Raw genomic sequence first — 26,607 nt, forward strand, 5'->3', positions numbered from 1 at the left:
TGGGACTGAGGGTGTATTTGCTGGTAGCAGAAGTGGGGTCAGGGAGGCCTGGTCTGTAGGCCTAGGAATTTCCATCCAGCAGTGCTGTCACTTGGGATTAAGTTCCATCTGGTATTCAAAGGACCGTGATCCTCAACCATGGTCACACACTCACCAGTAGAGAGCCTTGCCCAGGGCTTGCTCAGTCCAAACGATATGGTATGTGGTAACAGCTCCCAGGTGGGTCTAACATGCAAGCACAGTTGAGAATCCTTGCCCTTGGCTACTCCAGGCCCTCACTGGTACATTTGGGTTGCTGCTGCCTGAGAAAGCTCTTTCTCAGCTCGGCAAAGACCCCCATCAATGAAGTAAATATGTGTCCATGTATGCATACAGGTAAATACATGCAGCTGTGTACCTATATGCAGCTCAGTAAGCAAATCTATATTGAGTCTCCAAGGGTAGAGAAGGCAATATGGCAGCTTGAGCAGTGATCCTGTGCTTGCCCAGACAAGTCCCCACTGCTGCCCTTGAACTAAGTTCTTATGCCCCTTTTATATGGCCCGAGTCCTGCCTCCCTCTTCAGATAACCACATTTTACAGATACCTGGACATGGACATGGAGACTCTGATGGAAGGGATGGGTACTGGGCTTCTGGGACCAACAAAGAGAGTAAACCTGCCTGGAGTAGTAGAGGAGGGAATTGAGGTGGAGAGGAAGGGCAATAGCTAGAGCTCCTGGGTGTCCGAGGACTCGATGGACTTCGAGAGTCTGGCCACCACTCGGGTCAGGGCCCTGTTCTCAGCCTGCAGTTGTTCGTTCATCTGCTTCAAGGTTTGAATCTGTTTTAGCTGGTGAAGGTTCTGCAGAGAGTGAGACATGAAGGAGACAGACAAGACAGAGACAAGAAAGAGCAGAAGAGAAGTAGGACAAAGAAACTACGTGACTCTTTTTGTTTTTAGTTTGCATGCAAGAAAAGAAACTGAAAGGCAGTAGTAAATGAGAGCAAGCTGTATAGGGAGGAGGAAGCAGAATGCACTAGAGAGGGAAGGGCTATGTCTATGGTGCCTGGATGAGCCCTCAGCATGCTGCAGTTGGCCATAAAAGCATCAGAAACCACATGTGGCTCACCTGAGAATGAGAGACCAACATATGGCTTGGGGCCTTCTGACAAGCTCACATGCAGAGCCACAGCCTTGGGGCCTTTCCTTCATTGTCACTGGGGACTGGGTTGAGGATTTTGGAGGGGCCAGTGTTCCTAAATCCAAACATTACTCTCCTCTTTCCCTTCATCTTATCTTCATACTTGCCCTCCTACCTCTATTTGTTTTCTTCCTGGATTTTTCTCTTAATTTATTACTTAATTAAAAAAATATAAGAGGAGTGTTTTCTTTAAGCACTTTCTGCATATAGCATGTATTATTAATATTAAGAAGGCTGATGTGACACCTACTAGCTCTTTGGGCAGACCTGTAGCCTGTTTTGCAGGAAGCTTAATTAACCTTCCCACTTCTCCTTAATAGCACACAGAGCTTGTTTGGGTCCTGCAATTGCCAAGTGCCTCTGATCTGCTTTATATGATTATATGTATGTTCACAGCTAACTGTGTGCTCTCTGCCCTAGTTCATGTCAAGGCTGGAGCTGCTTAAATGTGTTCAAACAGACTCTGGAAATTATGAATGCACAAAGGCAGAGAAATCATAAATGCCAGGTGATGATGGAACTGGCTGGATCACTGTGGCAATCCACCCACCTGTGCGTGAGTGTTGCAAATGAATAACCAGCACAGACGGGCTTCCCAATACCTGATCATTCACAAGTGACTTGAAGACTTCAATAAAGTGATTACAGCACAGGCCTGCTAGCTCTGCTACGTGACTTCCTAAGGGATCCTCTGCACTGACCTTGAAACTGAAACTCAGCTTTTTTGGAAGAGGGAAATGATTTTGTTATGTAAATAGGGTTTGGATTTTAGCAATGACAAAAAACAAAACAAAACAAAACAAAACAAAACAAAACCATTCCAGGTATCAGAGAACTCTCTCATATCACATAATGGGAAAAGATAAAAATGAAAGATTAGTGGGGTAATGGTTTGGGAGTGAACCAGCAAGAAAATGAAAGTAGCATGAGAAAAAACAGTGAAAAGGAGAAACAAGCAGAGACAAACTGCTGAATAGTTCTTTGCCCGAAGAGGAAGAATGCCTACCCTGGAAAAGGCAGGGCTGCCAAGGAGTTCCATGCAGCTACAGGAGAGTAGGCCGGGCCACCCTCTGTTGACCATTAGCATCCTGACCATAAAGGGGACAGGTAAGGGAGTTCATGACAGCACATGGAGGAGCTTAAAGACATGACCAAATTTGAGAAACATACAAGACCTCTGGCTTATGCCATACTTTGGTGTTAGCATCTGACCACAGATTTCAATACACTCATTGTCATTATATGAAGTGGTCTTTGCCTCCCAGGGATATTGCAGCAAAGAGCTATGAAACATGTGGACACAGGCTGCTCTAGGTGGGAGAATCTGGATGCTCAGTATGATGGTGAAAGGCAGGAAACAATCTGGTGGAATGTTGGAATGTTCTGTAGGAAACAGTCATGAGAACAAGCATGGCAAAGAGATGACAAGGAGAAGAGCAGAGCACAGGAGGCAAAAGTTGGCTAGTGGTACTTCCAAAGTTAGCAAAATAGAATCCCAGAAGCAACTTACAGGGGAATGGCTGCTGGGCCCTTTTCATGCAAGGACTTGGGAAAGGGAGGGAAGGGTCTAGCAAGGAAGCTAAAGCTTCATGGAGGATGCAGCAGAAAAAGTGTCAGATTGTATTTGGACATCCGAAGACAAGTGCAGAGCCAGCTCAGCTCACACTGACATGCACACCTGTCAGATCTGTCATATAATTCTATTCCAATATGGTAGAGTGGAGTTTCTCCTGGGGAGAATTCATACTTACCTTTTCAGGTTGAGACTAAAACCATCTCCCAAACAAAGAGCCCTACATACACCTAGGAGAGCCCATCTTTGCATTTGGCTGGTGTCAGGAAAATAGGCAGTGATGTCACTTTTAGATTTGAGTGCCTACTGAGGTTTCAAGCATTCACAGGAAGTCATCCCTACAATTAGCGGCTTGTTGATGGTTCCAAGAAACTGAACTCCTGCATAACTTGACTATGCACAAATACAGAGCAACTGGTCCCAAGGCCTAATAGATCCCACATCTGGTAAGATTTCCCAGACTTGACCAATGTATTATCCATTGACAATTTCATAAAAATATTTTAGTCACTAATCCTTAGAAAAGTTCATCAGTATAAATGAAGCCAAATGAAGACCTTGAGAACTAAATAATAATTTTCTTTAACTCCTTTAGAGCCATCACAGCAATTTCATAATATATTCATGAATTTGAAGAAGGTACAGACAAAAATCTAACACTGGTGCTAAGGTCTGACGCTCCTCTCCCTTAGTCCTGTAGAGGGAGCTAGACAAGTTGCAATCTGGAATATTATGCTAGGACTGAGCAAATTATGTTTACTGTTACTCAGGCAGTACAGTCTGCTTTGTTTCTTCTCCACTTGGTTTTGTAAGTGTCAGTAGAAAATAATGGGGACTGAGTGATAAGGTGTATTTTTAACAAAGTCTCAAAACAGTTTACTGACTGGTTTGGGGGCCAGTTATGATCTGGCTCTATTTGATAATTTATATTTTTTTCTATGTGTATGGGTGTTCTGTCTGCAAGTATGTCTGTGCACTGCATGTGTGCAGTACCAGAGGTGCCAAAAAAGGGCATTGGAACCTCTAGGATTGGAGTTACAGATAGTTCTAAGTCACCAGGTGGGTGCTGGGAATTGAACCCAGGTCCTCTAGAAGAGCAGCTGGTGCTCTTAACCTCTGAGCCACCTCTCCAGCCTCCTAAATTTATCTTTAAAGTTGTTGGCAAATGACTTTTGATTGGAAAGAATAAACACTTTCATGTGCTGTAATCTCTTGAAATACTGAAGAAATGAACTCATGGCCTACCTTAAGAAACCACAGCTAAACAGGGTAAGAACACAGAAAGAAACATGCAAACCTGTGTCAACCCAATGGTTTGAGAACAACTTAGAATATGGAAGAGCTTCTGTACTTTCCAGTTTAGAATGGGAACTGAAGTAAGAAAGAGCTCCAAGTACCCGCCCTGCCCCTTGGCCACTTCTGAGTCTTTGTATGGGGCCTATGTGAACGGCATAAAGGGTACACAGCTTGGCTATGGGCTTCAGGGCACTCATGGTGTGTGTGTGTGTGTGTGTGTGTGTGTGTGTGTGTGTGTGTGTGTGTGAGCTTTGGCCTGATTTACATGCTCCAGATTAACACTTAGGTCCTTTCTGTCCATTCCCTGCATCCTCCCTCTCCCTTTTTTTGAGACTGGGTTTCATGTATCTTGTGCTAACCTAGAACTTGCTATGTAGTAAGTTCAGGGTGAAAATGACTCTGAGCTGAATACTGGGGTTACAGGTATACACCACCATGCCTGGTTTATGAAGTCCTGAAGATCAAACCCAGGGCCAATGGCATGCTAAGTAAGCACTCTATCTACTAAGCTACATTCTTAGCCCTTTTCTTTATTATTATTTTTTGTGGCTGCTTATTTATTAGTTTTTCTGAACCAGGGTCTTTATATAGACCAGGCTGGCCTTGAATGCAGAGACTGCCTCTGCTTTCCAAGTGCTGGATTACATATATATGCCACCATGCCCAGACATACATAGGCCTTTAGTTGTTGGTGGTGTGTTTTTTTGTTTTTTTTTTTTTTTTTTTTTTTTTGACAGGGTTTCTCTGTGTAGCCTTGGCTGTCCTGGACTTGCTTTGTAGACTAGGCTGGCTTCAAACTCACAGTGATCTGCCTGCCTCTTTCTCTCTGAGTGCTGGGGTTACAGGTGTGCATCAGATTTTAAATATTTTTAATATATATTTTTAAAAAGTTAGTTAAGCATCAACTTAATTTATGTGTATGAGTATTCTGCCTGCATATATGTGCGTGCACACAACACATGTGCCTGGTCCCACAGAATTCATCAGATCCCCAGGAACTGGAGCTGCAGATGGTTATAAAAGGGCGCTGGAAAATGAACCCAGGTCTTAAGCAAGAGCAACACGTGCTCTTAACCATGGAGTCATCTCTTAAGCCACCTTGCCCAGGCCATTTCTTACCAAGCATTATGGACAGCAGCCTAACAGCAGAGTGCAGATGGTATAGGTAAGGGTTTCAGATGCAAAGCCCTCACACATATAGAACTGTATGTATTCGTTCATGAAGACCTGTTTGGCAATAATAGCATACTATGCTAAGAGGAAGAAAAATACTTCTATAAGTGAGGTGGGTTTGGAAAATCCAGAAGATGGAAAAATTCAAAGGTGTTTGTGAAGGTAGTATGCTCTCTTCTCAGGACAATCAAATATTATTTCTACTTCCTGCTACTTTTAAGTCAACTGGGGAAATTTAAAGTGTTTAAAGGATAAGTGGTTATTGCTTCAAATTCCATAAGACAATTACTAGCCACAGCAGTGGGTTGGTGACTAGGAAATGAGGGGTAGGACTTGGCATTTCCCTTCTACTTTACAACTATAAGGTGTAACTGGATTGTGAGTACAGGGTCTAGTAAAACCATGACCTTTGACCTGATCATATCCTGAAAACTTATTTTGTGTGTGTGGTGGGTATACATAAATAACATCTTTTTAGGCCATTTAAAACAACAACTATCTCTTAGGAAGCAATCCACTTGCACACCAGAGATGCTTACTCACAGCAGGACATTTGAGGATTTGTCTGACACTGTCCCAGGGTTTCTGCCTCCTAGCTATAGAAAGCTACATCTGACTTGGCATTACATATCCACTAAAATATGATTCTTTCAGAAAGGAAAAAGCTGAGCACGTAGTAAGTGACCATGGCTATTAGCACAATGTACCACAGGTATGAGCTGCTCCAGTGTCTTAGGTGGGTGGCTACCCTAAGCCTCCCCTTGTATAGCAATGGACTGGCACTCAAAACTGGCAGCAGTCCACTGAAGTAGCTATGAGAGGTGATGGTCACTGTCGGTCATCCTCGAGAAGAGGAAGACAGTAAGCCCTCAAGTGGGTCATGTGGAGGCCAAGAACTGAGATGGCCTCAGACAGGAAACCAATATGCAAATAAAATTTCATACTGCTGTAGAATGACTCAGCTTGTGGTCCTTCTGCAAGAGCTGCATATAGGGAGAAAGGTCTGTGGCCATGCCCAGGCTTCATGGAGCTCGCCTACTGGGGACTTGCAGAGCAGGGGGAATTTTTCCTAGCCCTTTCATCCAGCCTTCCAGGGAAAAGCCACTGCTTTGAAGTTCAACTTGGGATATTGCCTCCAGTCTGCCTACAAGTCTCCCTATAAACTAATCAGTTGTTCCTAGAAGGCCATAGCAGATGCAACATGAACTGAGAGAGCCTAAAAGATGGCTGAGGGGAGGTGCTCACTTCCTCTAACCCAGCATCTCTTCTTGAGGGTGCTCAGCTAGCAGTGATGAGTAGGCAAGCCTGGGCTCAAGTATCTAGTTTAGACAGGCATTCAGAGAACAGACATACACCGAGAGACAAAGAATCCCTTCATACCTTCATCTCTTCTTCCATTTCTGACATTTTCCGCTCCAAGGCTCGTCTCTCCTGTTTAGAAACAATGAGCTCGTTGAAGAGATAATGGGCTAGGGAGCAATCACAAAGGTGACTCCCACCATGCCATACCATCAGCAGCTCTATGGTCTAAGAGTCTGTCTAGACCGAAGCAAACCTTTCTCCATATGTGCACTCTCTGCCCTGCCACCATGGGATGGAATGACTTCACTGCTCAGAAGCCTATTACCTAAGTCTTCTATAAGAAAATTAGAAGACAGAGGGGCGGTGACCTGCTAACATTCTTTACAAGCTAAATTTTTCAAATGACTGCAAGTAACTAGAACCCTTGCTGTCTAGACACAAAAGTCCATCATCTTCAGTAATGCTCCACCTCAGTTCCCAGGGAATGCTGCTTTTCTGGCAGGGAGAAGATGGCCAGCTTCCCCCTCCTCTGCATTTTGATCCCAGCTAATAACTCTTAATTTAGCCTGAACTCAATGAGGAGCCTTTAATTAAATGTGATACCAAGAAGGATTGCTTACAGGCCACGGGAATGAAATAGAAATTTTAGCTTTTCCACAGACAATGAGTCAAATCAGGGTGAGGGTTCATGACTATATCTAAATGAGTTTCCCCAATTTAAGAGTATCAAATCCCAGATAAATACCTGAGACTGGGTCAGGAGTCTCAGGTATTTGTGAGAATGCTCTCCGCCAGAGGGCTGATGAAAAGCTAAGACTGCTCAGCCTTAAATTATAAGACCTAAATCAACAGCAAAGGGTCTTGATGAAAAACTTCCTTTTAAAAATATTTGTAGGAGTATGTATGTTCCCATGTGTGCATTCGTGTATGCATGCATGTATACCATGGTATGTATATGGAGGTCAGAGTTCTCTCCTTCCACCATAGGTTTGATTGAAACCAAGCTGTCAAGCTTGTATATAGCAAGCACCTTTACTGTTGAGGCACCTCACTGGCTGTCTTTCTTCTTTTAAGACTAGGTTTTGCTATGTAGTTGTGGATGGCCCAGAACTCACTATGTAGTGCAGGCTGGCTTTGAAATTTGTGATAATCCTCCTGCCTCTGCCTCTCAATGTGGGGATTACAGGTGTGTGTCAACATGACCAGCTGTAAGCTTCCTTGCTGTCTAAGGTCATACAAAAGGCAGAAAGCCCTTAGACCTGTGTGCACATGTAAATAAACAAGTATCTTACAGCTGTGTGTGTGTGTGCAGTTCTGAAGGCAGAAGAATGCATGAGACAATATCCCAAGACTCCTTCTTACCCTAAAACTGGCATGTTCAAAGTAACCAACTTTATGAGGAAGCCAAAAGGACTGGCCACCAAATTACTGTCCAGAGTCAGACAATATATATGTATGTGTGTGTATGTATATATGTATATATATGTATATGTATATATATGTGACAATATATATATGTGTATGTATATATATATGTATATATATATTCTAACTATATATAGTCTATATTTATAGTCTCTCTCTATAGTCAGACTAATCTATATATATAATTAAGATGGGATTGGAATGTGGCAGAGCTCCCGCTTCTTAAGATAAACTTTTTCCATTGGCACAAAGTTAGAGAAGTCAGAAGAAGACCTTGCAGCAAGTGGCCAAGGGAGATGAGCATACCCGTTTCTCCATCTCCAGCACCGAGGACCGGTCAGAGGTCTTCTCTTGTTTCTGCTGTGCAAACAGAAGGAAAACACCTGTCATTTAGTCTGTTTCACAAGTAGTATCAGCCAGCTTTGCTCTGGTTTGCCACCAGATATCCAGAAAGAGATGGCAGGGCTCTGGGCTTCTCCTCTAGCAAGGGTCTCAAGCAAATTGACTGTGAGATCACTGACACTTGTCTTGAACAGTATGTAGGATGGCTCCCGGGGAGAGGAAGGCAGGAACAGTCCCTGAGGCCCAACATATATGCACAGATGTTACTTATAGCACACTCACCACTTTCCCTCTCCCTTTAGACTCCAAAGTCCAAACTCCTTACACTGGATCACCCCTGCCCCACCTCTAGATCAGCAGCTCTTCTTTAAAGGCTGGGAACCCCTTAACTTAAATGCTTGAGCCTTGTGGCACTCTTGTAAGCAATCTTTTGTCACTTCTGTTCTGAGCACTGAGGCCATTTTCCTTCTAGTGTGGTGGTCTTCACATGAGGCAGCCAGTCTTCTTAGCTAGTTTCTGCTTTCTTAACAGAGCAGTCCCACTTTTATCTGTTTGTTTCCCTTTTTAATTTGTTAACAGGATTTTATTTGAATAAAGGAGTTACAATATATATTTAGATCAGTATATATTTAGATTAAATTGAACTGACTTTCAATTTCAATCCTTCAGAGGAATAAAAAGATTTGGCCCCTAAACCTAAGAAGAGTAACTTCAAATGTAAGAACCTGTAGGTCTCCTTTGGTCTTCGCATTATGGGACTGGGTGGATTTTTTTTGTACATTCAGTAGACATTTAATGAATAAAGGATGACTATTTTGTTTTGCCCAGCATAATGCCCAGACATCTGCAATAAATGGGGACATCAGGCTGGTCCTGCAGAAGACTCCCTCCCCCTTTTCTTCCTTTTCTTTCTTCCTCTATTACTGAATAGCTAAAACTAACAATAAAACTTGAAATTCTGGCTCTCATCCTAGACTTTTACCTTCTGTTCTGAAGGTCATGGCTGTCTGCCTTTATACTGCATCTACTGAGAAGCAGAAAGGAAAGGGAAAACGCATTAGCAGATCTCAGAGTTTGTTATATCTTCCTTCGTCTCTTTCCTAAGCTTGACAAACTGGAAGATTCCACAATTCACAAAGTTCAGAATACAAAGAACTAGTTTTTTTGTTTGTTTGTTTTGTTTTGTTTCGCTTCTATAGTTTTAAATTATAACTCCCTTGACATTTTATGCAAAATGCTGCATGTGTCCATGTGGGAACTGTCTCCAAGCAAATACATGAGGCTGACAGGCTCTCTCTCCCTCCCTCCAGAGTCCTAGCAAACATCTCCATTTTTGGTAAATAGACACTTGGTTTGTAGCACCATCATTTCTTTCTGAGCTTGCATCTGGTAAAGTTAAGTGTATCCCAGCATACCTAGCAGGGTAGCTGGCTGGCTGGCGGATGGTGCTGCCCCAGTGGCTGGGAAAGGCAGATTCTGTCCTGATGTTCTGTGGGGGTCACTCTATGTAGTTTGTTAGGCTGCCACGGACAGTGCATGGCTGGTGGAAAGCATGAACTCTAAGATCTCTACAGGCTAGCATCAGCAGCTCCTACTAGGAGTCGACCAAAGTGTTCTTCATGGGGCTGCTCCTTTATGTCCTGCAAAGGGTGCAACTTCTGGGAGCAGCTTAAGGGCTGCATTTAGTACTAGCTGCTGTCCATCTGGAAGCTATTCAGAACAAGACATACTGCCTAGCTCAGTAATGCAGAGGGGAAAGTGACCATAAAGCTTATTTAGTTCATTCCCCATCTGATGGCAGGGTCATAACTGTGTCATGGACTTTTCTTTGGATTCAGAGACCTTTGTTTGTTTGTTTGTTTGTTAAACCTAGTATGTGTTAGCTCAGAAAGCCCAGTAAGAGTCATGTTTGGTTCCTGTCACTCACTTTGCTCCCGTGTGTATCCCGTGTCAGAGGGGCTACAATAAGATGCTAAGAGGGTCCTCAACCCCTCCCCGACTACGTATCATATGCTTGGGACTACATGAGCCTATAATTTCATTTTTGCTTTTGGATTATATCACATTACCAGATTAAGTAGCCACCTCTGGTTTTCATTTTATATCCTCGAAAAGAGCCCTTTTTAACTCAGTTCCGCTTTTGAAATACTTAGTCCCCAGGCATTCTAGGAGGGCAATAACTCAATAGGCTTCCTGTTAACTCTGCAATAACCCAAGACAGGCTTGTAGCTCTCAGCTGCAGGGTTTGCTTCACGGGCAATGAGATCATTACCCCGGCAGCCTCTCAAGCTTTGTGTAATTAAATCAGGCCTGGCAGTAAGAGGGAGTGGCTTACCCGCTCATTCTGTTAGTATTTCCTCACTGCCAGATGTAGGGGGACATTTTGCTCCAGGGTGGAGTCCTCCTGGAACCACTAATGTTGAACCACTTCATTCCCTGATGTAAGCAAACCACTTATTGATTCTTGGGCTCCTTTTGGGACTCTCTATACTTGGTTATAGTGTTCTGCTTATTTCTCTCCAGGAGTCAAGGTGCAGAGGAATTGAACTGCTGCATGAGCAGGATGGGAGGAACCTCTAGCACTGACCCTGTACTGACCCAGCTTGTATTCTATAGTGAGTTGTATTAACACTAGTTACTACCATTCAGACCCTCAGTTAGTTGTTCATTGAACTTTACTATTAGTTTTCACAATTACTAAGTTAAACAGCCACTGAATCTTAAACCTTAAAAGGAGACTATAGAAAGTCCATTTAATCAGCTCAGGGGACGTGCTACTTGAACTCCATCTCAGAACCTGTTCCCTAGATTCTGAGTTCACCTCCTTGTATGGGTCCCCCCCCTCCCCGTTCTTCCTCTCCTTACCTGGGCCATTTTCTCAAGCTTGGATTTTATATCAGCAAGTTCTAGTTGGGCCTCCTGAAGTTTTGTCTTCAGTTTTTGGTTTTCAGTAAGGGCACTCTCGTAGAGCTGTGAGGGGAACAGAACCAGGTCACTGGGTGGTCTCCCAGCAGTAGAACACATAAGTTATGCTCCAAACCACCATGATCAACTGGGTGGAGAGGAAGAAGGTAGTTTATGGAGAGTCACTGTTCTCTGGCTTCAGGACCTCAGGTGCTGGACACAAGGAAAGGGTGAGGCTCTAAAATCAGTGAGGATAAACTCTGGGAGAAAAACCAGTTACCCATTTCTCCCACATGGTCTCTGCATCGCTTAAAATGTAGCCTCTAGACAAAACAGAATTATTGTTTCTGTGTGGGGTTTTTTTTTGGTTTTGTTTTGTTCTTTTGTTTTTCGTCAAATTCAAAATAACAAAAATAACAAAAGTATAAACCTAGAAAAATGTCTTTAACCAAAATGTTTTGGTTCTTCCCTCTCACTCCCTGTATCTCAAACACCTGAAAGGGAATGTTTTCAAAGTCCAAAAAGCAAGAACCAAGACAAATGGATAACAAATTTTTAAAAACTAACACCAAAATATTTGATATTCAAAACACCTTACTAAAAGCATGTTGTTTCTTAAAAATAAGCCTAACCAAATAATTCTCATGGGCTCGGACATATAGCATTGCGCTTTTTACTCTTCCTAAAAATAAATTTCTTACTTTCCCCTATACTTTTAAATATTTGATCTAGGCATATACTTACTACAATAAAAACAATATACAAATGTCTTTAGTAGACAGATGAAGCAAACAAAGAAGTCACTTATGTATCTTTTGAATTCCTTATCCAGAATTTTGCTCTTTTTTTTCCTTTGGTAGAAAAAATGAGAGGTTTACATATCATAAGCCAAGAACAGGAGACCTGGCCAGAGAGCCTACTTTTTTATAATCCTTGTTGCTGTCCTCTTCTACCCTGCTGGTCAGGCTGGCTAGACGAGCCTCCCTGGCCTCCCGACGGGCTCTTGCTGAGGCGCGGTCACTGTAAGAATCACTGCTTGCTGGGTTACTGCCTCCTGACTCCAACCTATAAAATAAATGTTGAAGATAAAAAAGTTGGTTTGAGAACACAGTGTCTGTGTGATAGTGCCTGACGCTTGTCTGTGCCTTTTCTAAGAAGTATTTGGCCAGAATCTTGCCTATCTTGAATCTCTCAGTGAGCATGCCCAGGTCTCCTGGCCACACCACAGCAGTGAGTGTGCATATGAGCTAGTATGCAGCTTGGGGAGAGAGGCTATCATTTGCCAAGATTGGAGTTCACTTGAAAAATTGGTAGCTTGGACCCATGTGCTGCTCTAAATCTTAGAGCTTTCAAATTAATCTGGAGTTGAACAGCTTCCCTGGAGAGTGTCTTTAACAGTCAAAGTTTCTTGGGTCTGAAGGGCTCTTGGAAAATGATTACAATGAACTGTCAATGAATCAGAAACACATGGGCTTGGAGAGGCAGCCAGTGGGTAGAGAAAGGAAGAATAGCAACTGCAGCATGACACTTGGGCTTTGGGGTACACAGCAGGGTTGCTGGAGTCACACACCCAAGCAACCTGTTTTCTCCCCTGTATTCTGTATTAAGATTTTTGCTGTAGTTAAGATTTCTACATCTGCCAAGTGAGCTTCCAGAGCTTTTGGTGGCTTTATTTCCAGCACTGCTAAGTATTTCAGGGATGGGTCTCTTTGCTAATTACCAGCTCTGTGTCCTACTGTCACTTTAATCCTTCACACTAGTTAATGTTTTTCCGAGCTTTGCTCTTTGCTCACTACTGGGTCGCACATATCAAAGTGCTGTATGCAAACCAGCCCTCCAGTGCACTGTCCCCTGAACTGATTTGGTTTGTACCATCACAACTGTGAGACCTGTCTGGTTTCTGTGGTGGCTGCTGGTAGAGCTGAAGTAAGCCATAAAAAGCAGAGGACAGTCATGGCAAGGCAGTGAGGCAATAGTAAAGTGGTAGCTACAAGGGAAGTTGGGGCCTTTTTCTCAGATGCCAGAACCTGTGCTCTTCTTAGCATCCTCACTCCTTATCATGGAAATCTTTGTATTGATGACTTTTCTGACTACAAATTATGTAACACCAAAGTACATTATGTAACACCAAAGTATCCACCCCATAATCTTGACCAAGAAATAACTGCTTTTAACAGTAGATTTCACATACTTCTGTAATGTCAAATACAAATGTTAAAATATATATTAAAAGCCATATACACATTAAAGTCATCTAAGACTTACATTAACTTTATCTCCGTACACTCATGATTCTGTGAGCATATAAATAAAAATGTATTTCCTCCTTAAAAATGACTATACAGTTCATTCCATGGTTAACTGGTAATTTAACCAAATTTCAGGTGGTAGACACACTGCTTCAAACTTGTTAGCTATTAATATATCTATTAACAATACTAAAATGTGCAGTCTAATTTGTAACTCTTGGTACAGTTAGCCAGTTACTTTTATTTTATTTTGTTTTATTTTGGTGGTTGTTGTTTTCTGTTTGAGACAAGGCCTCATATAGCCCAGAATAGCCTCAAACTTGCTATGTAGCTGATGTTCTTGAACTCCTGATCCTCCTGCCTCTTGAGTGCTGGAATTACTGTTGTGTGCTATTTGCCTCCACTGGCTCAACTGTCCAATTACTTTTTTAGAAAAAAATTTAGAAATGTAACTATGTGATCAAGGTCTACATTGTGAACACTTATTTATATATGGCTATGGTGCCTTCTAAAGAGATTTAACCCTTTCCAGTATCCTGGTTTGCTTTCTACAGCTGTGATAAACACCATGACCAAAATCAACGTGGGGAAGAAAGGGGTTAATTTTAGCTTACAGGTTATAGTCTATCACCCAAGGAAGTTACAGCAGGAACTTAAGCCAGGAGCTTCAAGCAGAATCTGACCGGGAAACAATATGTACTGGCTGCTTCCAGGCTCATGTCCTGCTACCTTTTCTTACACAGCCCAGGCCTTGGGATGGCAACATCCACAGTGGGCTGAGCCTTCCCTCCAACATGAATTAGCAATCAAGATAATGTCCCATAGATATATCCACAGGTCAATCTGATGAGGACAGTTCTTCAGTTGAGAGGGAACTCTTCTCAGGTATATCAAGTTGACAACCAGGATTTACATCACACCAACTTTAAAGGAAAATGCTACTCTTATTGTCCTGTTTTAGTATTTTAAGTTATGAGGGAGGCTCAGTGTGTTTGGCTATTCAGTGCTGCTGTGTCTGGATGGCCAGTCACACTTTGTTTAGTGAAGCAGCTTCATCTTGTCACACCCTGGATGATGCTCTTACACATAGGGCTTTTATAACTGTCTAATAACATCGTACATTAAAAAAAAATCTCACTTCACTTTTTGTCTGTTTACGGCAACTCTTTTTTTTTTTTTCTCTTAAAAGCATCAATAGTCTCCTATTTTTCCATTAGTTTAGTTTTTTTAAGACAGGGCTTCATATTGCCTAAGTTGGAGTAGGATTTCCTACGTAGTACAGGCTGACCTTGAACTCCTGATTCTCTTGCTTCAGTCTTCCAAGTGCTGGAATTAGAAGTCTGAGTCATCATGCCCAGCTATTTACAGTTATTTTTTAATAACAACAATTTAAAATTACATAATGAAACTTGACACTTTACAGTCTTTAGGGTACTGTTTGGGAAGGTGTTTCTTATATACAGATAATAAAATACTGTCTTGTGCTATTTTTGTAGGAAAGGCCTTTCTCTTTTAAAATGTGACTATTTGAAATCTATTTCTGTTGGTTTTTAAGTATGGAGTGAAAGAAGAATGTATTTTCTCAAAACAAGCAAAAAAACAAACCAAACCAAAACAAAATAGTCCATTTTCTCAATAAGTCTGTATCCACCCGAGATGAAAATTCACATTATACATAGGACTTTTGAAGGTGCTGTAGAATGGACTGCGTTCTGTCAATCTCTCTGCTTGTTATTATTTTTATATATTTACTTATTTGTGTGCACATATGTGTGTGGGTCAGAGGACAGCTGTGAGGAGCTGGTTCTTCCCTTCTACCATGTGGGTCCTGGGGTCCCGCTCAGTTGTCGGGTGTGCTGGCAACACTTTTATTTAGCCGAGCCATCTCACCTCTGTCTTAACTCCTAAACTGCTATTTCAGTATAATCACTACAATTTTATGATACATTCTGACATCTCTAGAGAAGTGTCCTTCAGCGTGGCCACTGTAACATACCTGAGTTCTTTAAAGATGAGCTAGAGCAAAATACTCTTTGTGCTTTGGAAAGTCATTTTATACTACTTGATAGGTAAATTATGCATCCTTGGCTTGTACTTGGTGAGAGGGTAGACATAGAAAGAATACATATAAATCTTAGTATATATTAGCAAGGTCGAACTAGCTCAACTACCAAACAGATTGTGAAACCAATCCCCTTGTGACATCCTAGAACCACATCTGCTCCTTATCCCACTTTCTCTTAATTGCTCCATCACAGGATTAGTGGAGAAAGATGCAAACATTAGGTCCAAAGATGCTATCATCTTTATTTTCTTATTTAGGAGGACAGCTACTATGTACCTTCGATACTATGTGAAAAATTATAGAGGATCCTTATTTATTTATTTTAATAATTGCAGAACAGGCATTTAGTGCATGTGATTCATAAGCACCACTTGAACATAAGATATAGGGCTGGGTTCACTATAAGGTGACAATATCTCATCTGTCTCAACTCAGGGGTCCACGTGGCAATCACCCTGTCTTCTGAACTATCAGATCACATTAACTGCCCATGCTGTGCACCCACAATACCCAACTGACAGTCTAGATGGGACTTCCTGCATTCTTCTGGAAGATCTGATGCTCCAGTAGATTGTAAACTAATGGCAGGCATGGACAATGCCACACTCATGTTACTTCCTATTACCTAGCACAGGGCCTGGGTCTGATGCTTCAGGACAATTTATCAGTTGGAAGTAAACAAGGTGGAATGGAAAGAAGAGAATCTGGATGCAGGAAGGTGAGCTGAAAGCTGCTGTATGACACTGGGCAAGAGGTAAGTCTGAATTATTGTGGTGACTGAAGAAAGAAAAAGGAAGGATCCAAAGACCACTACTAAACTGTTATATGAAACTAAATTTAACTAGACATACAATCACTCACAAGAAGTAAGCATGCATATAAAAGAGAGTTCTTACCTAGAAAGTCTTTCATGCTAGAGAAAGGAGACAAAAACAAAAAAGAAAAAGAAAATAGCATTAGCAAGAGACTAATTTATATTTCCATTCATAAATGTACTTTTCAAATCAGATGGCTCAACTTTACAGTAGAGAGAGTTGTTGCTAATTGAACTGCCGGCACAAAAGGCCACTTAGCTCTAACCCATACTTCTTTGTATTCCACAGCTCACTGGATCTGGGGCTTTGGAAAGAGCGTCTTTCAAACTGGCAGACTTCCAAAATACAACATGATCAAATGTTTCCCTCTCTACCAGCTAGACAACCGAGCCTATGCTGCAGGAGTGACTGTCATTGGCTTTCATGTGACACTGAGCCATTCAACCGGAAATATTCATCCTATTATCCTTTAGTTTCCCCACTGCCCAAGCATTCCCTGAGAAAGCAGTGCCATTTATAAACACAAAAACTCAGGTCAGTTCCTGGTTTCCTCCCAGATCTACAGGAAAGGTGAAAGAGTGAGGGATCTGTGGGGTGGGGGCATAGCCCCATCCTAGTCCCTAGATGCTGCTAAAGACATAGAAAGAAAATAGTAAAGTATTTTGAGATTTTAGAAGAAACACATTTCATAGATGCAAACTAAAAGCTTAGTCTTTGTTTTAAAAATAAAAAAACCAACAACAGTGACTATGTCTTCATCTTCCATTTCTAAAACATTATAAATGACATTTGCCCTTCTATTCTTTCATTAAAAAAAAAAAAAGAACTTAAGCAAACAAGGATTTAACTATTTCTATGAATTTATTTATTTACTTCTTCTGAGATGTTAAGAGTAACAAAACCTCGAGCCCAGCGAGGTGGTATACACCTGTAATCCTAGCACTGGAGGAGGCAAAAGCAGGTGGATCTTTCTGAATTTGAGGCCAGTTTGGTCTATAAAGAAGAGTTCCAGGATAGCCAGTGCTACACAGAAAAACCCTGTCTTGAAAAACCAAAGCCAAACCAAACCAAACCAAACCAAACCAAACCAAACCAAACCAAACCCAAAAGAAACGAACAAAACCAAAAGAGTAATAAAACCTCAAAGGGCAAATGACAAGACAGTGAGGAGGAGCAGTGTACAGAAATCTGCAAGAGGAGGAAGGACTGTTAGCTGGGAGCAACACTCCATGATCCTGCTTGTTAAATCCCTGGAAGCCACTATTTCGTCTGCCCAGGCACAGAACAGCCTAATACATCACAGCCTGGAGTTATACTAGGACATGTACAGTCACAGCACACCTCAGAAATGGCTTTCTGTGGAATCTCTCTTCAAGTCAAGGGTTGTCCTTAGAATGGTCACAAGCACTTGTCAAATGAGCACATCCTAATTCTGTGGGTTCTTTTTCTGTGTCCATGGAGTAGAGATTTTGTGTTGTTGTTAATAAGTTCTCACACAATCTAATTTTTTATCTCTGGTTAATTATCATGGGACTAATACATTTGAATTATTTTCATTCATTCATTCATATACATGCACGTGTGCCACAGCACAGGTGTGGTCAGAGGTGAGGTTTCAGGAGAGATTTCTCTTCTTACATTTGGGTCCCAGGGACTGAGCTTAGACTAGGCTTGATAGCATGTATCACAGAACGATCTTTCCCTGAACATACATTTTAAACATGAAGACATCCTATTTGAGGTAAGAAGGGGATCATTTAGAAAAAAAATTGTGTATATCTGTACGACTCACATATACTTGTTTGAGATGTTCTTTGAGAATTCTAAAATTTAGAAATCTGGAGTTATGACAATTTTTCCTTAACATTTATATGTCTGTTTTGATTTGTTTTCTTTTTGTTTTGACAGAGTCTGGGATCAAACTCAGAGATCTGCCTGTCTCTGCCTACCGAGTGCTGGGATTACAGGTGTGAATTGAGCCAGCTATATATTTATAAGGGGTTTTAACAAGTCATACCTGTCTGTGTTCCATATGATTACCAACATCACCATTATCTAAAGTTTTCTCCTTCAGCATTAAAAACATTAAAAACAAGAACAACATCAACAAGACCAGGGCCCAGCACATAAAGGTACTTGCCACCAAGTCTGGCCATCTCAGTTCCAGTCTACATTGTAGGAGGAGAGAATCAACTTCCAAAAGTTGTCCTCTGACCTCCTCATGAATGCTGTGCATGTGGACACACACACACACACACACACACAAAATAAGTGTTATTTAAATTTCACCACCTCTCAAACAATCACTATTATTTTCTATGTAGCAGCGTCCTAAGAGCAGAGTGCAGCAGCACAGGTCTGTAGTTACAGCTTTTGGAGAGGCTCAGGCAGGAAGAGCACACGAAAAAGCCTATGTGGGCTACAGAGTGAGGTCAAGGTCAATCTGGGCATCTTAGTGAGGTCTTGTATCAAAATAAAGAACAGAAAGAAGTTAGGATATAAAGTTCAGTGGAGCACTTGCTTTACATGTGCAAGACCCTAGCGTCAATTCCCAGGATAGGGTGGGAGGTGAGAGAAAAGAATTCAACTGAGAGGTTAGGGTGTTGGCTATGTCCATTCACTAGCTTTGTGGTAAGATCAATGTTACAGCGTGCAGGTGAGTTAAAACCCACTTGCCCAGGAAAATGTTAATTGTAACTTGTCAAACAGTTGTGAATAACTGAGACTGAACGTCATCTGGCCAGTGTGAAGAAACTTCTGTACTTAAAGCCTATGGTATGCAGAGCCGTGGAGGAGAGGCCCAGAGAAAGAGGCCTAGCTGGTAGCATGACAAGCCAGGACAACTCTGCGAGCATACTTGATGAGCTTGTCTGGAGCATGAGTGGGAAAACATAAATGTGTGCTATGGAGGCAAGCAGTGAGTGATTCCTGGGTGACTGTTAGAAGCTTCTGAACAGATGAACAGACTGTTAGAAGTTCTGAACAGATGAATATATGTAGGGAAATACATATATGCACATATATATATATATATATATATATATATATATATATATATATACATGCCCACTGTTACAACGACAAGGTATTGTTACAGTGAGTGCTTTAAAGTCTTAAAAGTCCTTACCTGAAATTCACACACTCTCTTGTTCCCAGTTAATGTCTTGGTGCTGACAGGGCCAGAACATGGTTACGGGTAACTAGAGCTGACAGTTACCTGTTAGCTGACTGTTCATGTTTCTAAGTGAGATATCCTTGGCTGGCTCTGAGTTTTCATTTCTACTCTTCTACCCATGAAATTTGGGCAAGTAGCCACTATCCACTGGCAAAAGTTACATGTGATAATTGGGAGGAAATATGTTTTTAAAAATGTTGGTCCCAGGTGGGCCTAGTGGTGCATGCCTATAATCCCAGCACTCAGGGAGGCAGAGGCAGGTGGATCACTATGAGTTCAAGTTCAGCCTATTCTCAAAGCAGCTAATGCTATACAGAGAAACCTTGTCTCAAAAAACAAAACAAAAATGTGGTCCTTTTCCTCTTTCCTTCTCTTGCTTCTCCAGCTATAAGGACACTGTGCTGATGAGGTGTAGTAAAATCAACATAGCACCGCTGAGCCAGGAAATTCAACTCAAAGCATGCAAAACAATGCTTTAATTTCTCTCACACTCCTGAGCAGAAGAGCCTTTAAACAACAGCATGCCAATGGGAGCCGCACTCTGCAGCCTCTCCAGAGACAGGCTTACATTCTTGCTTAGGTATAAAGAATTCCTTGTGTAAAATTAAAGAGACTGGCTTGGGGCTTTCGTTTGCTTCATTCTGTTGAAACATAAGCATTTCTACAGAGTGTGTACAGACAGTCAGGAGTCTGATGAACTTTCTGACAATTAAGTCATGTTAGTATAACTGACTTCATTTTCCTAAAATATGGTTCCTCAATTGGAACTGTTTTTCCCCCACCTCCAGTTCCCTATTTATAAATATCCTGCTGTGGAATTAGATTTAATGAGACCTTCAGCTTTCATTTCTACTGTGTGGACTCTGGCACCCATCTCTACATGATTAAAAAGCTTCTCACTCCATTATAACAGGAAAATTAGAGTTTTTACTATGTATCAATCATGGGAACTCCATATAATAAAACGTGCTAATAATTTCTATTGATTTACTGCTATAAGAATAGCACATAATTAACTTTTTTTTCCACTCAAAACATGCTCCATCATCACACCCAAGGAAAGTTCTTACACAGTTATTTGACTACACAGTATAGCTGCGTATAGTGTATACTCCACAAAAGATGCTGATGTAAACTACAAATAATTAAAAATTAAAAACCACAAAGAACAGGTTAGTGCAATAGTCAGAGAAAGCCCACATGGTACCTAGATATGAATGGGCAGATTCTACAGATGAGAGCATGTGAAGAAAGGCAATGCTGATGAGTTCAGACTTATGATGGTCACAACGGTTCTTGCCCCTGCACTCTTCCTACAGAGGATTCTTACAGACAACCACCTAAGAAGCTGGTGAATAACCACTCCTGCCTACCTGGAACCCTCAAAGCTAATAACAGGCATGTTAAGATTCTCCATTAGCAATTCCTTTCTGGTGCCATTTTGCAGAATGTATAAGGGAGGAGCGATCCAACAGACAAGGCAGTAGCTGGTCCACTTAGACCCAACAGGGTGAAAAGAGCATTCTGAGTTAATCCTTGACTGTTCCTAGAACATCTCCTTTTACTTGACTTGGGAGCAATGTGGAATTTTTGGGATTCTGAGTGTTGTATTCAAAGGCTAGCTCTAGCAATGTCCTGGAATACCCAATCCAACCAACTAGGGGAGGATATATAAATTTCCTCAGTCTCAGAAGTCATTGAGATTTGGGTGCAGTAGAAGCAAAATAGTTATTCAAATATAAACATTATTTCTAAAAGAAGGAAAACAGACTTCTAAAGGAGACAGTATTTTTCTTTCTTTTTCTTAAGAGTTATTTATTTATTTATTGAATGCATATGAGTGCTCTGCCTGTAAGCCAGAAGGGGGCATCAGATCACATTATAGATGCTTTGTGAGCCACCACGTGGTTGCTGGGAATCGAACTCAGGACCTCTGGAAGAACAGCCAGAGCCCTTATCTGCTGAGCTATCTCTCCAGCCCAGAGTTGGCATTTTCTTTCTTAAAAAGAAAAGGCTTCCTTTAAGTTTATATCCTAAGGAGAGCATGCTTATAAACTGCAAGGCAAGACACATGAAACATATAAGGCTTAATGTTTAATTGTCTAATTCCTGATAAATCAGCTTAGGTTTCTGAATAATGCGTCCTGATTTTCACTAATAAACACCTCTAGAAAATACTGATTTGTTTTGCTTCTTGAGAGCTTACATAATTGGAGAGTTGATTGAAAACAAAACAAAACAAAACAAAAACACTAGTTAGACCCAGGCAGAAAAGCTTTTGGTATCTTGGGTAAGTACAGAGTGGCTGATTGATATAGGAGACTTAAAGTCAGCTTTTCCTCTTCATTCTGTTGTCACTCAAACGAAGCACATTTCAACTGTTAGGCTAACATGGCTTCTCACTGTAGAAAGCTGCCTGCAAACCCCACAGGGAGACTACTGAGTCACTCTAGAGAGAAGTAAAGTGGCAGGGTGCCGAAATGGTCTCAGGGGGACAGTGAGCAAGGAAGTGTCCTCAGAGGCTCACACAGCACACATCAGGGAAATGAACATGGAAGGATCCCACAGAGGACAGCAGGTGATAAGGAGAAGTTCTAAGACAGGTTAGAGACCCCAAATGAATCTTCACTCTTCTGGACACTGGCATTGTGGCCCACCTATTTCTAGGAATGGCTGGTTCTCTTACTTCTGGCCTCTGCAATTTTTCTTTTAAAAGTACAACAGTTACATTTAGTCCACTCTAGAGTCTAGATATCTTATCTTTATAAAATAACATTACATATTTCAAAAACTGAATCTTCACCCAATTTTCAGGTTAACCCACAAATATATTGCATCATATGTTTTAATCAGGAAGTCTTTGAAAGAAACATTTTTAAATGTTTTTGTTAAAGATCATTTTCACTCAAGACAAATGAAAAATGGCCATTGAGATGGTTCTCTGGTATGTTTGAACTAGATAAAAATTGTTGAGTGAAGGGATTATTTTCACAGCTTTAACGGCTCAGGTGGAGTCAGTAGGTACTGGGAATGGTACCCTGGAGCAGAAGAGACATAAAGCTATTGATAAACCAATAAGAATCCAGTGAGCTGAGCAGAAAAGAATGACGAGCTGGATAAAATATGGTTTGAGAAATGTCCCAAATTAAGAAGCAAGCTCCTTCCTTTCTTTTTTTTTTTTTGCTTTTTTTTTTTTTTGCTCCTTCCTTTCATGCCTCTTGAAAAACTCGATAACAGCCCATGCTCAGGCCTGCTTCTAATAAGAGCAGAGTGAAGACTGCCATTAACTCAGATGGCAATCCTAGAGAGGGACAGGAACCAGGATGGTTTTGATTTCTGAAATGAGTAGGACCTCCAAAACACCAGAGGCTGGATTAGAAAATCCCCACAAAAGCTTTTAACTTGAAAGTTATCAGTATTCAGAAAGGCACATAATTGAAACCAAACTCTTTCTACCAAGTTTAAAATAAAAAGTCATGGCTCTGGAAAGCTGGGCCCAAGGGAAAGGAACAGACCAAGTCACATGTCTACTGCCAACGTGGAAACTGCTTTAACTCATGTTCCTTTGGAGTCAGGGTCTGACCCCACAATGATGGGAAAAAAGTCTATTTACATTTCCAAAAGAAGGACTAAGCAGAAGGAACATTTTATATCATGTTCTGTATTCTAGCTGAGCCAGGGGAAACAAGTTGAGCTATTCTGGGATGCCCCACAGAGAACCACCCTTTCATTTCAGAGTTCTCAGCCTGAAGGCTGATGAGAAACAAGCCAATAGAAGTGAGGCTGCAAGGACAGAATTTAAGACTAAATTACAGAGCCCCTGAAAATCTGATCATAACACACACACACACACACACACACACACACACACACACACACACACACACAGTTAACAAACTATTCTGGTTTTCCCTATATGTCTAGGAAAGACTAAAGTGTCCTAGCCTGTACCTTAAGGAATGCCCTGCATAACTCAAATGGATAGGATTTCAAGGACAATATACTGGTCTGTGGTGTTAGAGTAGATCTTTCAAAGTCTGTATCTCCAGTAAAATAGTTAAGATCTTACACAAGTTTAAAATAGACAAATGGAAAAAGAACAAGATTTGTGTAAAGATGTGATCATGGGAAGACAATGAGAGAGCTTTATTAGTTCCCCTACATGTGCATAAAAAACATTATTTTCTTATTATCATCAAAGTTTCAACTGTATTAGTTTTCTATTACCATCAAAACAAATGGTCATAAAACTTGGGATCTTAAAACACGCATTATCTCGGTTTTATAGGTCACAGGGCTGGCACTGCTCTAGCGGCTTCTTTGTTCTCTGCCTTTGAGCTCATTAGTCAGGAGACCCCGAAATCCTGTAGCTCATGCTGCAGGTCCCTGTGGCTTTTCTGCATTCAGCTAGTGGCCACTTGGGGCTTGTGGGAATGTCTACATCTCTTTTTACTCGAGAGCCCCTTCCTCCCTCAATCCAGCAATGGCAGATGGGTCCTTCCACCCTTCATACTTTTTGCCCCTTTGTGTATTCAGGCTCATGTGATTAGATCAAGGCAGGCCCATGTGGGCGGGGTGGGGGATCTGCCTATCATAAGGTCAGTTGTGCATACAATGATTATATAATCATGGGAAACCTATATTTTCATAAATACAGGGTCTAGAGATTAGGCCAGGATATAATCTGAGAGCCATTTCCAAGTTCCTCCTTTAACAACAAAATATGGTCCAGTTAATAACATCCTGGAAGAAATATGGCCTCTCAGCTACAGTGAGTAACCACATATATTCAGTAGTCAAACAATGTTAAAAATACTGCCTTATGCTAGAAAAAGTTCTCATTCATGTGAGTGTGTGTGAGAGACAGTAGATTTCTAAGAAAAAAAAATCAGCAACATTTAAATCATATATACAATTTCATAATAAATTCCTTGATTTACCTTTACCAACTATTAATACCTATGAAAAAATAGCTAAATGAGAAAGTCACATTCACCATATTCATTGTTTATATTATAGCTATTTCTTTTTCTGTTTTATTTATTATTGTACATGGGTGTGCATGATGTACATATGTGGGGATAGAGGACAACTTTGTGGCATCAATTTTTTTGTTGTTGTTAGAAACTGATGATTATTAAATAAATCCATGATCATAAATAAGCAAAAATGAGAGAGATCACCTTGGAATTTGACTTATGTTTTAAAGGTTATTATTTTACTTTTTATTGATTCTTTGTGAATTTAATATCATGCACCCCAATCCCACTCATCTCCCTGTCCCTTCGTACCTGCTCTCTGCCCTTGCAACCACCCCCCCACCTCACAAAAGAGGTGGAAACCATGATGTGTCTGTCACAGGGTGTTGTCACATGGTATATACAGCCTTTTGTCCACACTTCTTTGCTTGCAAATGTTGTTCGCTGCAATGAGTCATTGGTCTATTTGGAGGCCTCTGGCTTCTGCTACACTATCAATACTGGATCAAGAAACCTCACCGGGTTTCTTGGATATCCTGCTGTTGCCCTGTGTCATGGAGACCCTGCAGCTTTAGATCTGTAGGACCAGCCCCTTCACATACTCCAGCAGTTCACAGATGGGGTAGATGTTGGAGTGGGTAGCATAAATTCTACATTATATGGATCCCAAGAATCCAGATTGGCTTGTCTGGCTTGCCAGTGCTTGACCCAGTGAGCCATTCTCAGACTCTATATTATAAATACTTAGGGAAAATGTCATACACTAGATAATGACTCCTTACTGGTTTTTCATTTGTTTCGTTAGTGTGGAAGAAGAAATGTGAATATATCTATCAAGTAGTATTACCCTGCATATTCTACTATATCATATACATTTTAAAATATAAATAACTGGGGTTGGCAAGATAACTAAGTGGGTAAAGGTCCTTGCTACCAAGGCAGATGACGTGAATGTGATTCTCCAGAACCCGCCCTGTGGAAGGAGAGAACTGACTGCTGCAAGTAGTTCTCTGAACTCCATACCCACACTGTAGCATATGTGAACACCATCCCCAAATAAATATAACAAGTAAAAATACATTTGTTACATTATAGAAATACTCATTTTCTGGTACATTTATTAAGCTCCCAAAATGTTATTGGGATTTTACAGCTTATAGTTTCTGCAGTTTCCAAAGAATGTCTGGATTATTTTTGGAGTTACAAAAAAACAAAAACAAAAACAAAACAGGGAAACCCTGTCTCAAAACAAACAAACAATCCCCCAAACCAAAATCAAATCAAAAAACAAAATGTACTTACCTTAGAAGGAATTATATGAATATACAAAGTCCTCCATAAAATATTTGAGGCAAATAATTTTTTAAAGATAATTCTAAGGTCCTTAGAATGTATTTATGCCCACACATGTTTTACTATCCATCAATGTGCTGTCTCCCACTGCCAAGGCTTTACTCTACCTATGGCTTGGATACACTGGTGTACACAGCTACCTAAATATATATTGCAATCATTCAAAAACTGGGCAGTAAAGACTTCCCCTCCAAAAGCAGTTTGTTAATGTTACACATAGTAATTCAGGAATTGAGGACTGGGGCTGTAGCCCAGCCTCAGAGCACTTGCCTCGCATGAGCTGAGCACCATCCTCAGCACAAGAAAAGAAGCCACTAATTTAAGTCTTCAGCCTGGCATTGAGGCCCTGGAGCCCCAGTCTTCAGGTGTCCTTGTGTTTCTCTGAGTGTCTGGATCTCATGATTTCCTCAATAGATCACACCTCTTTAAGGCAGTAATGTCCAAAGCCCAAGTAGAGATATTTTCTGCTTGTTTGGTTTTCAAGACAGGGTCTTACTATGTAGCTCTGGTGGCTTTTAACTGTGGCAACTCTCTTGCCTCTGCCTCCTGAATGCTTGGGCTACCAGCACACAACCATGTCTTTGTGTGCATATGTGCAAGTGAGTGTGTTTTGTTTTTATGAGACATGGTCCTATATGCCAGAAACGGTCTGCAAAATCACTATGTTGCTACATATGCCTTGAACTTCTAATCCTCCTGCCACTACCTCTCCAGTGTTGGGATGACAGACCTGTGACACCATGACTGGCTGGTGAGATGGTGGATCTTTCCTT

The 26,607-nt window shown here is 41.2% G+C and overlaps 1 protein-coding gene across 6 annotated transcripts in view; it reads right to left on the reverse strand.

The window, feature by feature from the left end:
• The window catches only part of Ppp1r12b (protein phosphatase 1 regulatory subunit 12B), a 216,560-nt gene that overhangs the window by 11,067 nt on the left and 178,886 nt on the right, over positions 1-26,607 (reverse strand). For 3 of the 6 annotated variants that reach the window (XM_060364340.1, XM_060364338.1, XM_060364344.1), the window contains 6 exons: positions 16,409-16,425; positions 12,119-12,263; positions 11,160-11,264; positions 8,259-8,312; positions 6,606-6,656; positions 663-843 (listed from right to left, as the gene is read on the reverse strand). In XM_060364340.1, the coding sequence (XP_060220323.1) occupies positions 709-843; positions 6,606-6,656; positions 8,259-8,312; positions 11,160-11,264; positions 12,119-12,263; positions 16,409-16,425 (507 nt within the window). In that variant the 3' untranslated portion in view covers positions 663-708. The remainder of the gene's footprint in view (positions 1-662; positions 844-6,605; positions 6,657-8,258; positions 8,313-11,159; positions 11,265-12,118; positions 12,264-16,408; positions 16,426-26,607) is intronic. The other 3 variants (XM_060364341.1, XM_060364339.1, XM_021633775.2) reach the window with 1 other exon arrangement.

This window comes from Meriones unguiculatus, chromosome 11 (assembly GCF_030254825.1).
Source record: "Meriones unguiculatus strain TT.TT164.6M chromosome 11, Bangor_MerUng_6.1, whole genome shotgun sequence".
Lineage (NCBI taxonomy): Eukaryota > Metazoa > Chordata > Mammalia > Rodentia > Muridae > Meriones > Meriones unguiculatus.